The sequence below is a fragment of the Rhincodon typus genome, chromosome 45, assembly GCF_021869965.1.
Source record: "Rhincodon typus isolate 14 chromosome 45, sRhiTyp1.1, whole genome shotgun sequence".
NCBI classification, from domain to species: Eukaryota; Metazoa; Chordata; class Chondrichthyes; order Orectolobiformes; family Rhincodontidae; genus Rhincodon; species Rhincodon typus.
Window position 1 is genome coordinate 6,489,468 of NC_063376.1, and position 18,003 is coordinate 6,507,470.

General features: G+C 47.5%; 1 protein-coding gene across 1 annotated transcript in view; it reads left to right on the forward strand.

Moving 5' to 3' along the window:
* The window catches only part of LOC109924681 (polyamine-transporting ATPase 13A3-like), a 70,293-nt gene extending 54,806 nt beyond the window's left edge, over nt 1-15,487 (forward strand). Inside the window, 10 exon segments of the mRNA XM_048619966.1 lie at nt 252-361; nt 485-581; nt 1,746-1,818; nt 5,875-6,052; nt 6,881-7,074; nt 8,017-8,045; nt 8,047-8,106; nt 8,918-8,998; nt 11,567-11,656; nt 13,711-15,487. Of these exon segments, the coding sequence (XP_048475923.1) occupies nt 252-361; nt 485-581; nt 1,746-1,818; nt 5,875-6,052; nt 6,881-7,074; nt 8,017-8,045; nt 8,047-8,106; nt 8,918-8,998; nt 11,567-11,656; nt 13,711-13,923 (1,125 nt within the window). The 3' untranslated portion in view covers nt 13,924-15,487.
* The last annotated feature ends 2,516 nt before the right edge of the window (nt 15,488-18,003 follow it).

The window sequence follows — 18,003 nt, forward strand, 5'->3', positions numbered from 1 at the left end:
TGCTGGCCTGGACAGCAGATGCTGGCCTGGACAGCAGATGCTGGCCTTGCCAGCGACACCCACATCCATAAGTTACTAATGGTATAGTCTGGATACATCTGAGGAGGATGCTGGATCAGCTTGGGTCAGGTTCAGGGTCTTCTCAATAGTAGCAATGTAAGGAAAGGTGCAGTGTGGTGGTTAGGGGGAGACTTGCATGGTTGGGCTGAATGGTCTATTTCTCTCATAATGTGGATGTGTTCTTTCCACAGGCGCTGAAGCGAGCTCATGCTGGAATCTCCCTCTCGGAGCTGGAGGCTTCCGTGGCATCACCTTTCACCTCGAAGACACCGGACATTTCCTGTGTGCCGGATCTCATCAGGTAATAGGGCAGAAGTAGATTCAGCGCCTCCATCGGCGCTCTCAAAGTGGCTTGGAAGGTGGGGGTGTTTGGTTTCCAGGTCTTTGCCTTGGACTGATTTACTAATGGCTTGTTTTTCTGCAGGGAGGGTCGGGCTGCCCTGGTCACCTCGTTCTGCGTGTTTAAATTCATGGCTTTGTACAGCATCATCCAGTACCTCTCCGTCTTGCTGCTTTATTCTGTACGTTGCCTCGTTTCCGTACTGACTGGGGAGTTGAGTCGTTTGGGGGAGAAGGGAGGGAAATGAAACAATGTGGGATGGTTCTGGCACAGGATAGACGGGGTTGACAGCACAGGGGCATGTCGGGGAGTGGTGGAATGGGGCACTACAGTGCAGCAGATGTACATGGTACAGGTAGTTCTCCTATAACATGATTGCTGTGTTCTTGTGTGACCTTGCGCTATAGAAAATCGCGTTATAGAGAAATCACTACAGAAAATTCACTATATCTGTACAGCAGAAAGTTCACATTATCCAAACAGCATCCACTATACATCAAGATAAAAGTGTGGAGCTCGAGGAACACAGCAGGCCAGGCAGCATTAGAAGGAGGGTCTGAAGAAGGGTCCCATCCTGAAACGTCAGCTTTCCTGCTCCTCTGATGCTGCCTGGCCTGCTGCGTTCCTCCAGCTCCACGCTGTGTTATCTCTCACTCCAGCATCGGCAGTACTTACTATCCCCACTATTCATCGATTGTGTTACAGCCAATTCACGTTGATGAAATACACGTTATAGCAAAACTACCTGTACACTGTCAGGCGATGCGTGGGGAGTGGGGTGAAACATGGGAGAGGATTTGTGGAGAGGATTGGGGGCAGGCACTAGAAGGAACTGGTTTGGAGGGTTAGCCCAGCCTGGCAAGAGCTGGGAGGAGTTTGGAACAACCTGGGAGCAGATTGGGGAGAGAGGAAACAGCCAACTGTCCAGGCTGAGAGTTGGTGGTGGAGACAGGGTAATGGCCCGAGTGGTGGGAGGCGGGTACTGGAGGGCAGTAGGGGAACTGCACAGGAGGGAATTAGAGAGGGGGGAGGCATGAAGGGAGGGAGGGTGGGGCAAATGGCCTGGTCAGGGAGTAGAAATGAGGGACTGCCTGGGAGGTGTGTAGAGGGGGTGGCATCAACTGAAGGGTCTGGGGTGCCATGGGAAATGAGGGTGTGGAATGGTTTAGGGCATGTTAGAGGGCTGGTAATGGGTTTTGTCGGATAAGAGATGACATGGGGTAGGATGCAAATAAATTGTACGTTAGAATAAAGATATTAATTGCGCCCCACATGTTTCTAGTGATTTCTGCTAGCATTGGAATTAAGCTTTCTGATGTGGCTTTTTATCTTGCTTTGGTTGCAGGCCCTGAGTAACCTGGGAGATGTGCAGTATCTGTTCATCGACTTGGCCATCATCATGTCTATCGCCTTCACAAGTGAGTAAGGGACAAGCAGGCAGGCCGCTCATGGCAGCTTTTCAGAAAGCTAGCTTTGCCTGTAATCAGTGACGGGAGCTAAACCTGTAGCCCTTGGCCCCCAGAGGCCTGAGCAAATGCTGAACCCCTGATCCCCTGTTGCTGTCTGAACTTTCAGCTGTTGGTTTGGTCACAGCCAAGTGGTGACTGAACTAATCTTAGCCCAGCGTTAGTAGTAAGCAGGGCATGGCCTTTGGCATTGTATAAAAGGCTGCACAGATCAGACAGGGGTTCCTTACCCTGACACAGGAGCAGGCCCTTAGGGATCTGTTCCATCATTGTCTAACCCGCAAACTCATCCATTCACTTAACTCACTATCCCCCTACTTTTACCCAACGAAAATCTCCTGGTCATAGTGTTGGAAGTTCATTTCACTCCCAGTCTTTTTGGGAAGTGCAATCCAAATTTCTCCTGCGATAGGAAGGATATTATTACTTTGGAAAGGATTCAGAAAAGATTTACCAGGATGTTACCATGACTGGAGGGTCTGAGTTGTAAGGAGAGGCTGGATAGGCTGGGACCTCTTTCACAGGAAAGTAGGAGGTTGAGGGGTGACCTTCTAGAGATTTATAAAATCATGAGGGGCATAGATAAGGTGAATAGCAAAGGTCTTTTCCCTAGGGTGGGGGGAGTTCAAAACTAGGGGACATATTTTTAAGGTGAGAGGAGAAAGATTTAAAAAGGACATGAGGGGCAACTTTTTCACACAGCGGGCTGTTCATATGTGGAATGGGTTGCTAGAGGAAGTGGTGGATGCAAGTACAATTACAATATTTTAATGGTAGTTGGACAGGTAGATGAATATGAAAGGTTTAGAGGGCTGTGGGACTAGTTTAGTTTGGAAAAGTTGGTCGGCGTGGACAAGTTAGGCCGAAGGGTCTGTTTCCATGTTGTATGACTGTATGACACTACCCTCTGTGTGAGGAATTACTTCCTGATATTACCCCTGAATAGCCTTGAACTTTAAGGCTCTGCCTCCTTGTTCGAGACTCTCTGTACCAAGGAGATCAGTTCCTTTCTGTGGCTAACCTTTTACCTTTTCAGATTCCTCGACCTTCTATAATTTGGGAAATGCAATCCCAAATGCAGCAACTTGTCCTCGTAACTTAAGCCTTTAAGTGCTGCCTTGGTCGGTCTTCACCGCAGCTCCTTCGGAGCCAGTGTACCTGCCTCCGAGCCGTTAGTGAGGCAGTGATATGCTCCTGGCAAAGGGTTACGATCTCTGATCGAGCTCACTACCTGGCATCCTGTGACCAGTGGTGAGATTGAGGAAGCAAAAGAGTGTCCAGGATCCGGCTGATGACCAAGACAGAGAGGGAGAGAGGCTGATTGAAGGAAAACCCACCAGAACCACACGTGGGATTGCAGAGCAAAGTCCTCTGCCTCTGAGCCCCATGCAGTGAGGGGCAGTGGGGAAGAGAGCGGCTTTGGAGCACAACGAAACACAAAGTTGTTCATACACACACTAACATCTTGCCCCTGACCTGACACCACCCCCTAGTCCATGCAAGTACCAAGGATGCAATGTGTACCCTTTCAACTCATGCAGTTTCACCTTCATGTCTCCTCCCCACAACCCTCCTTCCAGGAGAAACGCAACTGACATGTACGGCTTTCTGTTTACTATACGTGGCTCACGATATGGCCTCCTTTGTGCTAGAGACAAAGGTCTACGGCACAGAAATGGCCCTTTGGCCCATTTAAGCTGTGCTGGTCAAAAGCACCCACCTAACTATTTTAATCCCATTTTCCAGCACTTGCCCCATAGCCTTGTAATGCCTTGGCACCACTAGGGCACGTCTATAAATACCACTTCAATGCTATGAGGGTTTCTGCCACTACCAACTTTACGTGCAGTGAGTTCCTGAGTTCCAGATTCCCATCACACTCTGGATGAAAACATTTTTCCAAACATCCCCAAATGCAGACAGGATGACCCAGTTTTGCGGACCTGCTCCATTCAGTTTGCAAGCCTGACACTTGAGATTCTGGTGGCCGATCATTTGAATTCTTTGTTTTAGGCTCTCTCTCTGTCCTCGGTCTGCTACACTGTCCTAAGAAAATAGAATAGAGTCATAGATTCATACAACGCGGAAACAGATCCCTTGGTCCAAACAGTTTCTGCTGACCATGCTCTCAAACTAAACTTGTCCCTCCTCCTGCGCTTGGCCTATTTCCCTCCAAACATACATTCATTCATGTTCTTACCCAAATGTCTTTTAAACATTGTAACCGTACCCATATCCACCACTTCCTCTGAAAGTTCATTCCACACACGAACCACTTTCTATTTTTAAAAAGTTGCTGCTCAAGTCTTTTTTTTAAATCTCTCTCTCCTCTCACCTTAAAAAAAAAAAAAACCCCCCCTAGCCTCGAAATCCCCCACTCAAGGGAAAAGACACCTGGCGTTTACCTTATCTACACCCCTCATGATTTTATAAACCTCTATTAGGTCACCCCTCAACCTTCTATGCTCCAGTTTAAAAATAAGGTTCCAGCTGCTCCTTTATAACTCAAACCCTCCTTTCCTGGTAAATCTCTTCTGAACCCTCCCGAGCTTAATAATGTCCTTCCTATAGCAGGGCGATCAGAACTGGACACAGTACTCCAGAAGAGGCCTCACCAACATCCTGTACTACCTCAGCATGCCGTCCCAATTACTATACTCAAAGTTCTGAGCAAATGAAGGCAATTGTGCTAAATGCCTTCTTAACCACCCTGTCTACATGTGATGCAAACTTCAAATAATTATGTACCTGAACCCCTAGGTGTCTCTGTTCTACAACACTACCCATGGCCTTAATATCAAGAGACAGCGCTTCATCTCTACAGATAAGCACTTGATGGCTTTCCAAACTCAACACTCCCCATGTGCTGTTGTACACCAGCTGAAGGCAATGTTGCCGTTACTATTTACATCCCCCTAAGACTGTCTTCTGTTCCTTGTTCCATTCAAATCTCTTTGTCACTTGATCTCTCTTGTATCCCCATATTATCATCAACTTTTGAATTTGTTCTTTCCTTCCCCTTCCGTAGTTGCTTAAATCCGATTACAGCTAGGGCATCTTTTCGACAATTATAGAGACAGTTGTATAGCACAGAAATAAACAAGTTGGCCCGTGCCGGCCAGTCATTCCAATCTGACCTAGTCCCATTAGCCAGCATTTGGCCCATGTCCCTCTTAAACCCTTCCTACTCATGTACCCATCCAGATGCCTTTTAAATGTTGTCATTGTACCAGCCTCCACCACTTCCCTTGGCGGCTCATTCCACACATGCACCACCCTCTGCGTGCAAAACTTTCCCCTCGGGTCCTTTTTAAATCTTTCCCCTCTCACCATAAACCTAGTTTCTTTTTTTCCTTTTGCGGGATAGGGTGAGGTCAGCCTTTGTTGCCCCTCTCTAATTGCCCCTTGATCTGAGGGGCTCGCTCAGGCAGTTTAAGCTCAGTTAAGAGTCACCCCTATTGCTATGGGTCTGGGGTCACGTATAGGCCAGACTGGGTGAGGACAGCAGATTTCCCTCCCAAAAGGGCATTAGTGAACCAGATGGGTTTCTTACAACGATCGGTGATATTTGTCATGACCATCATTTTTGAGCCTAGCTTTCGATTCCAGATTTACGAATTGAATCGAAACTCCTTCAGTTGCTGTGCTGAGGTTTGAATCCACATTCCCCCCCGTAGGAATACCCTGGGGCCCCTGGATTTCTTTGGAGCACTACACCACCATCTCCCATAAAGCAACCGGAAATGTTTGCTTTTCTCTCCAAATGCTAAGGTTTGCAGTGGATTCTTAAAGACCACCATCAAACTTGAAAAGGGAAGGACGAATTTGAATCCTTGGTTTTGGACAGGGAGTATTATATGAGAACTGCTCCCGTTTCCACCACCTCACTCAGGGTCTCTGGAACCAGCCTTTAACCTCTAGGAAGCAGTCGATGTGGAAGCTGTTGTTGGGTTCACTTGGGGGAGGGTTAGGAGCTGGATCCATCCATGTAACTATTTTGTTTTGCAGTGAGCCTGAATTCATCCTGGAAGGAGCTGGTCCCACGCAGACCACCATCCAGCCTGATCTCTGTGCCAGTGCTGCTGTCCATGTCGATGCAGATCCTCCTCTCGCTGGCCTTTCAGGTCATGGCCTTCCTGCTGGTTAAGGAACAGCCCTGGTACGAAACATGGACCCCCTCCTCAAAGTAAGAGATGCTCAGCAACCGTCGCTGAACAGCAAACAATTCACAGAACTTGGGCATTGCTGGGAGGGTCAGCATTTATTATATGGAGAAGGTGGTGCTGAATTACCTCCTTGTACTACAGAGGTCTACATGGTGCAGGGGAATCAGTGCGCCCTGTTTCCCTTAGCGTAGATCTCTACTTCCTCCTTGAGATCGGACCTAAGGCACAGTAATCAGACATTACAGATGGAGCTGAGTTCTGAGGAAGGGTCACTGGACCCGAAACGTTAACTCTTTTCTCCTTCACAGATGCTGCCAGACCTGCTGAGCTTTTCCAGCAACTTTGTTTTTATTACAGAGGGAGCTTTACCTTAACTGGTCTGTGTTGTCCCTGTCCTGGGAGTGTTTGATGGGGTACAGTGTAGAGGGAGCTTTACTTTGTAGAGATAGCAAGAACTGCAGATGCTGGAGTCAGAGATAACAAAGTGTGGAGCTGGAGGAACACAGCAGGCCAGGCAGCATCAGAGGAGCAGGAAAGCAGAAATGAAGAAGGGCCCTGACCTGAAACGTCAGCGTTCCTGCTCCTCTGATGCTGCCTGGCCTGCTGTGTTCCTGCAGGTCCACGCTGTTATTGCTTTACTTTGTATCTGGACCCAAGCTGTCCCTGTCCTGGGATTATTGATGGTGCAGTGTAGAGGGAGCTTAACTTTGTATCTCAATGCTGATGGTCAATGGCTGAAATGACCATCATCCTTGATTTTGCTTTGTCTTTTTGTTTTTGTTTAATTTGTTGTACCGTCCAAGGTGCAGGCTTCGAATAACAGCACGTGACTTGTCCTCTTTCTGCAGTGCTTGTAACAGGATCCAGGGGGACCAGCTGTCAAACACCAGTGTTTCACTTCACAATGAGTCTGAAGTGGATGAGCACAATATCTCGAATTATCAAAATACGACACTTTTTTTTGTCTCCTGTTGCCAGTATCTGGCAGTTGCTTTTGTGTTCTCGAAGGGACGACCCTTCAGACAGCCTGTCTACAGAAACTGTGAGTTGAGCATCTGTCTGTTTTGGGGGGGATGCCAGTTTGAATCACTCGTGGGTCAGGCCCCTCAGTCCTCCCCTTCTCCAGGACCGATGTAGCTTGACACCCAGCCACTGTGCTTGGGGGTGCTGTACTGAGGAAGGGGAAGCTTCCTTTATAACTGTTATGGAGACTAGGCAAGGAGATTTCGGGGAAAAGAATGAAAGGATCTACCAAGCGACTGAAATATGGACCCAAACAACCAGCATAGAACATTTGGGCCGAATGGCCTATTTCTGTGCTATTATGTTGTACTATTGAATATTCCAAAGGATACTTCATTAAGAAAGGTGACTGTTCTCCTGGTGACCTGGCCAATACGCTTCTCACAATTAGTGCCATTGTGGGATCTCGTTGTGCACTGCTTGACCTTTTATTCCAGCAGTGTCCACACTCCAGGCAAGTGTTTTGTTAACAGCAAAGCACGTTCTATAAAAGATCCAGAAGATGTACATGATTCTAGATCAGCGCAACACCACCTCCCTGTGCCGCCCACCCCCTCAAAAACACACGCACACACCCTTCCCCCACATTGTTTCGAGGTGCATGCGCAGTACGGACCATTCCCACTCCTGTTGCCCTTGCAATCGGTTTTTCTCACTAATGGGTGACGTTGCTGTGGACTGGTGAGAGTGTGTCTGCCTTGTGGGAGGGCATGCTTATGCTGAAAGCTACCTTGCGGTCTCCGTTACAAGGAGGAGGTGAGCCCCAGGCTGTCGTTTCACAGTTTCATGCATTACTGTAAAACTGTACTACATGCCACTAACTCCGTGAGCATGCCTGGATTGAGTTACAGACTGCAATCTAATTGAGGCGTTCATGGTGGCTTATATATGGAATAGCAGGTATGAGGGAGTGAGTTACAGACTGGAATAAATTATGATCTGATTTTGCTCTCTCTTTCAGATTTATTTATGGGTTGTATTCTGGTCCTTTTATGGTTTCATCATTCTGATTATGATGTACCCGATTGACATGGTTGATGACTTCTTTGAGGTGAGAGGAGGGTTAGGGGCTGATCCACATTTATTGGGCCAGGCACAATGCCCACACTGTGAGGCTTGATTCAAACCCAAGGCCCAGTGGGGAAAGTGTATGACTAAAATACAGCGCCCACTTTCAATGTGGTTTCTTCGTAAAGTTGGGTGTTTTGGTGAATGTGTGTGGTCTCTTTTGCTTCTTGGGGGTGGGGGGAATGTTGCTGGTGGGACATGGTGGGTGCTGGGGGGCACTGTTTGGGATCTCTGTCACACATCCTGCTCACATTAATTTTCCCCAGCCGTGTGCCTGTGCCATCAACAAAGATGTTTTCTTCAATCCAGTCCTGTCACCTCAAACTATCCCCCCTCCCCCACCGACCCCAAACTATCATCTTCTGGAAACTCCCTTACTAAAATAACTATGTTTGCTCTCTACTCTTCCACCCAACCCAACCCCTTTTAGTGCTACAACCCTGGGAGATGTTGCCGTGCTGTGCTGTGTGTTAATCTGTTACAGGAGGCATGCTGGAGGGAATAGCCGGAATGCCCACTCCTTATGGCCACCCCAGTGTGAACCGTGCTACAGAGCACGCTATGTAGGCCTCGGGTTATGGGCTTGAACCTGACTTTGATGCCCCTGCAGTTGATTAGCCGGTCAACATCAAACTGCTTCAGGAAGCAAAGCGCAAAATGAGAAGCATCTTGAACTCCGGGTGGTGCATGGGAATAAACAAGGATTAATGAAGAATTTCTACATATGATTAATGTACCAACCTGACAATTGAACAGTCTTTCTTTTCTCTTTTCTGTTTGTTCCTTCTGTCCAGCTGGTCTGTGTACCTTCGGATTGGCGAAACAAGATGTTGTTTTTAATTCTGGCCAACATAGCCCTTTGTGTTCTGGTGGAGGTGAGTGTGAGACGTGCACTTAATAGAACATAGAACATTACAGCGCAGTACAGGCCTTTCGGCCCTCAATGTTGCACCGACCTGTGAAACCAATCTGAAGCCCATCTAACCTAAACTATTCCATTATCATCCATATGTTTAACCATTGACCATTTAAATGCCCTTAAAGTTGGCGAGTCTACTACTTTTGCAGGCAGGGCATTCCACGCCCTTACTACTCTGAGTAAAGAACCTACCTCTGACATCTGTCCTATATCTATCACCCCTCAATTTAAAGCTATGTCCCCTCGTGCTAGCCACCACCATCTGAGGAAAAAGGCTCCCACTGTCCACCCTATCTAATCCTCTGATCATCCTGCTCCTGGAGCTGGGAGGAGGAACATGGCAAGGTTCCTGCAGATGGGAAGGGGTACAATTATAGTCACCCTGTACATAAAACCTGTAGGGTATGATGCAGGGTTGTGTCGTGTCATTGCGATCCCTGTTAGTCTTATGGATAAGATTTTTTTTTTTTTTGTGTCTTTCAGGGGATGTGGGCATCAATGGCTGGACCAGCATTTATTGCCCATCCCTAGTTGCCCTTGAAAAGGTCACGGTGAGCTGCAGTCTGTGTAGTATAGGGACACCCACCATGCAGTTAGGGAGTGACCTCTAGGATTTTGACCTAGGAACACTGGAGGAACAGCGATACCAATGTTCATAGAATGCTTCCTAAGGTGCATCTATCTGGATGCATCATGGCTTGGTACAGGAGCTACTCTGCCCAGGACCATAAGAAACTACAGAGAGTTGTGAACACAACTCAGTACATCACACAAATCAACCTTCCATCCGTTGACTCTAAACTTTTCGTTGCCTCAAGAAGACAGCCAACATGATCAATGACCATCTCACCCCGGTTATACTCTCTTCCAACCTCCTGTCAGGCAGAAGATACAAAACCTTAGACATCCGTGCCATCAGATTCAAGAACAGCTTCTTCCCTGCTGTTGTTAGACTCCTGAAATGACCTCTCAAATTTTAAATTTAATGTTGATCTCGCTGTTTGTGCACTTTCTCTGCAGCTGTAACATTGTATTCCTTGCTCTGTTCTATTATCGTAATGCTATTAGTATGGCATGATCTGCACACAAAACAAAACTTTTCGCTGTACCTAGATATATGTGACAATGAATCAAATCAAATACATATTTGCATGATAGGGCGGTATGGGGCTCGGAGGAGAGCTTGCGGGGAATAGTGTGTGCTGTTTTCGCCCTTAGTAGTGGTCGTGGGTTTGGAAGATGGTGTCGAAAGAGCCTTGGCAAGTTTCTGTAGGTGGTACACACTGCTGCCAGCAGTGTCCAAAATGCACAGGGGTGCTGGTGTAGCTGAACCCCACGAAAATGCACTCTTGGTGGGGGGAGGGGCCAGGAATGGGAGCGAAGTCATCCTGTTTCTCCCAAAGATTTTGTGCAGTAACTGCTGCTCTATGTTGTGTGATGGAGGGAGTGAATATTTAAAATAATGGATAGAGTGCTGATTCAGTATAGATTACTGCTGACGTTCTGACTTAGGACTGATGGTCGCTGAAGGCTGGGTGGGGATAGAATGATACAGCACAAAGGGAGGCCGTTTGGCCCATTCTGTCATTGCTTTCTCTTTGAATGCACTGTTTGGTTTTCTTCAGAGCTCTACTGTTTTTTGTTCCTTGACAGATATTCATCCAAATTCCTTTTGAAAGTTAGAAAGAAACTGGTTTCATGGACATTTTCAAGCAGAGAATTGAACAGAATTAATTTCCACATTTTACCTCCAGTTTTTTTTTTGCCAATTGCTGTGTCCTGTTAATACTGACTTTTCAGCCATGGTGAGATTGGAACCCATGTCTTCAGAGCATTAGACTGAGTCTTTGGATTCCTAGTCCAGGGACATTACCATTTTTGCCATCTCCCCTGTTGGCGTAGAGAGGGCATAGCAGCAAAGTGTTATTTCTCCAGCCAAAACGCAGTTGAAGGAGGATAGTTATAGTGTAGAAATGACGTATGTAGTCTATCCCAGTCACTAAGCCCTGGATGTGACTGACAGAGAGTTGACCAGTCACGTCCATCTGACTTCAGCTTGTGGTCTTGAGACAGCCGTTTCTTGTTTTTGAGATATGGATATCGGCGGCTAGGCTGGTAGTTGTTATCTGACCATGGTCGCCCATGAGGAGATGGAGCTGGTTTGACATCTTGAAACGTGCAGTGATAGTGCTTCCCTCTGTGCCCTTAGTGTAGGAAGTTCCAGGGATTTCACCCTGTGGTTTTGAAGGAAGGATTCTGACACACACGTTTCAGGGGAGGAAATTTTGTTGTGACATGCCCAAAGTGGGTGGAGGTTTCGGGCCTGGGAAATGGTGTTGAAGGAGCCTTGCCTGGTTGTTGCAGATGGTACACACCGCATTCTTGATGATGGGCTGTTTCGGGTGATGGTCTTTGTCCAAGAGGCACAGTGAGAAGCTGCGTCCTTTTGGTGTGAGGTGGGGGTTGCAGCGCGTGGTTCAAAATAGGCCTCGTTAATTGCTGTTCTCTTGCTGCTTTGTTGTAGAATTTCTTGTGTGACTACAGCTTCCAATGGCTAAGGAATCTCTGCGGTGGAAGCTATGATGGGCATCCTGCCCCTAACAACTACCCACAGGTAGGAGGCTGATATACCAGCACCTGTTCTATGGAGGGCTGGAGTTCAGTATAAGTCAGTGGACTCAGAACACTGTGGGGCTTCTTCTGTGTGTTCGAGTGCTGGGAGATGGCTGAGCTCATCACATTACCAAAAGCAGGACTAATTGTAACAGCTCAACCCCGAAGCACCAAATGGCCATGATCTGTTTGCCAAACGGCACTTCTTGTGCCTTTGGTGACCCTGTCAGATTGCTGAGACGATGTCTCTCTTTCTTTCATCATGCCTTTCCATAGAACTATTAGAAGTAGGCCATTCAGCCCACCGAGTCTGCTGAGACATTCCAGGAGATCACGGCTCATCTGACCCATCACCAGCGCCTGTGTTTTCAGGCATTAGGGCTCCATACTCTGAAATCCAATCCCTTGCAGCCCTCCACCACCCGTTCTTGTTATAGAGTCAGAGATGTATAGCACCGTTGGGTCCAACTCATCCGTGCCGACCAGATATCCTGAATCAATCGAGTCCCATTTGGCCCATATCCCTTCTAAACCCTTTCTATTCATATACCCATCCAGATACCTTTGTGTTGTTATTTTACCAGCCTCCTCCACTTCCTCTTCCAGCTTATTCTATGCACGCTCTACCCTCTGCATGAAAAAGTTGCCCCTTAAGTCCCTTTTAAATCTTTCCCGTCACCATAAACCTATGCCCTCTAGTTTTGGACTCCCCTACCCAGGGGAAAAGACCTTGACTATTCATTCTATCCATGCCCCCCATGATTTTATAAACCTGTATAAGGTCACCCCTCAGCCTCCAATGGTCCAGGGAAAATAGCCCCAGCCTATTCAGCCTTTCCCTGTAGCTCAAACCCTCCAATCCTTGTAGCATCCTATCTAGAACCTGCCTGTTTTACCAAGTTTCTGGCCTACCCTTTTATTCTCTCCACCTCTGATGCACCCCAGGGTGCTCACCTGTGTTATCTAGACACTATAAATGTCCCTCCACCCTCGTATTCCATATAGCTTTTGTCATTCTTGCTACCTTCCACCCTTTTACAACCATCCAATTAGCCAGCAGCACTGTTACCCTGTAACCTGACTCTCACCACTTTCCCAATCCAAACCCCTTGTCCCACAATTCCCCAAGAGACCAAAAATCCATCAACCTGAGCCTTAGGAATCTTCAACAGTGGAGCACCCACACTCCTGGGGAGAGAGTTCCAAGGGTTTATCACTGAGTGAAGGAATTTCTCCTCTTCCTCACTTCTTAATGATCAGCCACTTAAGCCTGCAACTGCTCTCCCGGTGTTTTAGGTTCCTGTTAGGTTCCATCGAGACAATCCCTTTCTGCAGAAAATATTGGTCCAATCTTCTTCGTGCCTGTGAGGACAGTCTTCTCTTGCCAGGGCCAGTCGACTGAACCATAGTCATATGTAGGTATATCTTAATAACTGGTGACCAATATGAAAATGGGGAGAAATCTTTTCTCTGCATTGAGAGTCTGGCCTCCAGAGTGGTGGATGCAGGGTCATGGAATATTTTTAAGCTAGAGGTGGGTTGTTTCTTGACTAACGATTGAATCAAAGGTAATTGGGGTCAGTGAGAAAGTGAAGTTATAGAATATAGAATGGTACAGCACAGGAATGGGCCCATGATGTTGTGCCGAACATGATGCCAAGTTAAACTAATCCCTTCTGCCTGCCCATGATCCATTTCCCTCCATTCCTTGCATATTCATGCGCTTATCTAAAAACCCCCTTAAACAGCCATATTGTATCTGCCTCCTCCTCCACCCTCTGGCAGCGTGTTCCAGGCACCTACCACTCACCTGTCAAAAAAAATCTTGTCCTTGGAACTTCCCCTTCTCGCCTTACATGCATGTCCTTGAGTTTGAGGCCACAATCGCGTCAGCCAGGATCAATGGTGGAGCAGGCTAGAGGGGCCGAATGGCTGCACTCAAGCATGTAGCTGTCACAGGCTCGTTCCTTGACCCCCGGTCAATTCCGTTTCAAAATGTGTGTGTGTGTCTGTCTCTCTCTCTCCCCCTCCCTCTCCCTCTCTCTCTCTGTTCAGCTGGACATGGACCCTGCGATGCTGAGCTGTGGGAGGAGGTTCTGGGGTCACGGAGGCCATCCCCCCAAGGCGAAGTACAAGCGGCTAGCCCAGGAGCTGCTGGTGGATCCCGACTGGCCGCCCAAACCCAAGACGAGCACCAAGGCGAGGGGCATTGCCGCAGAGGGCAGCGGGCAGGGCTGGAGCCCGGGTAACACCGCCACCCAGTTGTGACTAGCCGTCGGGAAAGACTGGGGGGGCGGGGGATCGAACCGGCTGTGGGAGTGGGGGCAGGGGCCGCTGTGGTGTCAGGAGAGGGGTGCGGGCAGTCTGCCAGCGATTGTGAGCGTTCGCCCGTTCCCAACGTTCCGCACGGGGTGACATCTCAGAGGGCACCGTACACCTGGCCCCGTTGGGGCGTGTGGGTAGGGTTGGGGGGGGGTGGTTTCTCTGGCGAATGTGCAGGGTGGGGGAGCGATTTGAGCCCCACACCTTCCCGACCGCCACCAACATCGCCAGCAACAGGGATGCCCCTGATGACAAGATGGTCTATCTGCTTACCTCAGACGACAAACTGAGCAATCTGGGGGAAGGTGCCGTTAGCACAGGGTGGCTGGCACACACTGCCCCTCCTAACCTGCCCTGCACATGCGAAACCATGCACTCAGCGTGTTCAGCAGGCTCGGTGTTCTGCAGCGGTTACCGGAGGTAAGCTGTGTTGTGTCGAGTGTCTGCCCATCCCGACACATTCGAAACTGCCTCCTGCCCCACGGTGCCCCCCAGCCGTGACTCTTAAGAAACAAATGGAGATCGCAAAAGTACTTGGTCATTTGTTCAGATATTTGTTTTAAATTTTGAAAGCAGTCCAGTTTCATTGCACCTTTTCTGCTTGTGAGGGAAGAAAGATCAAAGCACATGGAGAAATGTAACAATAATTCCAGGAGGGAGGATGGTGGTTGTCTTCCTGAAGTTCAAACGGTACTGTCATAGCTTCAGACACCGTTCCCACCTCACTCAGGGATCCCCTCCCAGCCCCCAACTTTAACCGGGCTGCTATGTTCACCTACCAAGTTCTTAGAAGGCCAGAGGTGTTTTTTATTTTTTTTTTTTTTGGAAGGATACAAGACATGCCCTGTGCACACTCCACTCTCCCCTCCCTGCTCTCCCCTCCCTGTGCCCTGCTCGCCTTCATCCCCCATCCCCACACATGCCCCTGGCAACCCCACTCCCCCTCCCCTCCATGCCCCTGGCGTGCCCTGCTTCCCCCCCGCCCCACTCCATGCCCTGAATTGCAACCTGGTTTAAATGTTTTACTTGTTTCAGCTCTTCTCTCCCCAACCCCCTTGTTCAGCTGTTGTCCAAGTGGGTACCTGAGGAGGGGTGAGTCTGAAGTGACAATGAAAACAAATGGTCCTGAGCTTGGTGGTGGGGGTGGGGGACAGGGGCTGGTGTCCATGTAACTGTAGTTACTGGGTGAGACTTTCTGGGAATGAGTGTTGGAGTTGGAATGAGACTTGGGGCCATACAATCATTTCTCATGAGAGAACTCTTCAGCCACACAGCAAATAAAATATACAATCTATAAATTATTTATTGCCATGAGTACGGAGTTTTGGGGTGGGATTCTTTTTAAGTTATAAACCACACAGATCCTGCACTGAGAGATGTGCCCCTGGTCTCCCAGTTCAGACCTTTGAAAAGCCAGCACCTTCTATTTGGGGATAAAAATATATTGAAGAGGCTTTGCTATTGAATATTTTAATTAATATAAATTCACAATAAAAGTAATGACCTTCAATTCGTCCTAGTGCCTGCTGCTTTGTATTCTATAGTCAGAATAGTTCTGAGGGACTGAATGGCTGTCTGATATGACTGTGTTCTTCAGCTGTGTTATTCCCAGAGCTGGTGGAGGTGTGCGGTTGGATGAAGTACATAGTGAGAAGATTAATTGCTCTGTTTGCAGAGGGGTAGGAGGGATTTGACAGATCAAATGGCTTCCAACCCTGCAGGATGAGATCCTAATCAGCAGGAAGGGTGAAACGATGGCACCACAAGAATTAAACCTCTCACTGTAAGTGGGTGGGTCCTACTGAAAGGGCCGAATGGACCACACTGCGTCAACATCGCTCGATAACGGTCCAAAGTCACAATGGTTCCTGTAAGGGGAATGGCTGCACGGTGATAACCTAATGGGCCCGTTTCAGTGTGTGATGGTGGATGAGGAGGCTGGTAACACATACATCACCCTAATTTTGAGATCTCCAGCCTGAATTTTACAGTATGGCAGAAGACGTTTCCCTACCTCTACCTCTCTCCATTTCGTGTCCTTCAAAGAATGGGCAGCAGTGCCTGTTGGTAACAGGGCTGGCCTCTTTCATTGACGTGATGGTGGAGTGGGCAAAAGGCATTCAAGTGTTTGATCAGCCATGATTGGCAAGGCTAGCTCAATGGGCTGAATGGTGTACTCCTGTTCCTATTTAGCAGTTCCCCAGTCAGGAATGAGGAAACATTTGATTTTTTTTGAGGTTACTTCTTCCTTCCTTGGTTTATACAGTCAGAATTTAAACTGAGAGTGCATTGCCTCAAAAAATATGATGGACCTCAGCCACATCTGTCTGTCAATGCATTAGAGGCAAACAAGTTATTTACAGCAAACTAATTGTGCAGCATCTACTTAAGTCTCCACAACCTGCAGCACCCAGAACACAATGGGAAATGCAACATGTTCTCTCAATAAACACAGGATTACATCTCCAACAAAATGCCATCGGTGGAAGATAGCTACATTACTTTTATTCTTTCATAGGATGTGGGGATCACTAGGCTATCCAGTCTCCACTTGCCTTTGACAAGGTGGTGATGAATGCTGCCTTGAGCCGCTGCAGTCTGTGTGGTGTAGGGGCACCCACAATGCTGTTAGGGAAGGAGTTGCAAGATCGTGCCCAACATCAATGAAGGAACGGTGATTATATGTTTCCAAATCAGGACGGTGTGTGGTTGGGAGGGTAGCTTGCAGGTGGACGTCATATTCATACTGCAAGGAAACAGACCCTTCGGTCCAACCAGTCTGTGACGACCAAAATCCCAAACGAAACTAGTCCCACCTGCCTCTTTGGCCCACCTTCTTCCAAACATTTCTAATGTATTTATCCAAATGTCTTTTATGCATTGTAACTGTATTCGCATCCACCACTTCCTTTGGAAGTTCATTCCGCATAAGAACCACTTTTTAACAAGAAAGTCACCCTTTTTTTTTTTTAAGTCTTTCTCCTGTCACTTTTTAAAAATAAGTCCCCAACCCTAGGGAAAAGACACCTGCTGCTCACTTTACCTATACTCCTCATGATTTTATAAACCTCTTTCAGGTCACCCCTCAACCTTCTATGCTACAGTGGAAAAAAAAGTCCCAGCCTACCCAGCCGCTCCTTATATATCAAACCCTACATTCCTGGTTCCCATGTATCTGATTCCCTTGTCCTTTGCAGTAGTAGAGGTTGCAAGTTTTGAAATCCTGTGTGTAATATCAATCCCAGTCCACAATACCAAATCCTTCTGACTGAATAAAACTTGTAGTTCCTTTTGGAACAGGGCTCTTTTACCTTCACTGGGAATCTGCTCAATTTGTATCTGAATTTATCTGCCCTTGAATATCATCCACTCTTCTGATACAGCAACTACACTTCTTAATCTCTTTCTGTTCTCTCCGGCGTTGCAGCTGCTCAGTGCAGGGGACATTGGTTCACATACTCCACAAGTAGGTATAGAGACAATGTCAAAAGGTGATCTATGCATCGAGTGGACTTCTAACGGGCTTCAAGCTTTACAAGTACAAAATTAGGAATTGTTATTCAAACATTTCTTAATGTGATTTTGATGAGGATACAGGGTCCTTAGTCTTTCTGGATGGAAGGGTAAGGTCAAAAAAATCACATGACACTAGGTTATAGTCCAATAGGTTTATTTGAAAACACAAGCTTTCTATCCTCAGCTCCTTCCTCAAGCCGAGTGCGAGAGAGAGGATACAAGACACAATTTATAAGCAGGAAGGTAGTGGCCTCTGGTTGATTCTTTAATCAGGAGACTACTGATTAAAATGTAAAATTCAGATTCCTTTCAAATCATTATCCCAAGATAATACATTGACACAACCTTTAATTATCTTGGGATAATGATCTGCATCATGGACGGAAGGATGTAGATGTTAGCTGTGCCTCAGATCTCTGAGCCAGAAGATTGTGACTTTGAAGTTTCATTCCTGTGATTTCAGAACGTGATTTAGGCTGATGCACTGTCAGATCAGTACAGGGGCAGGAA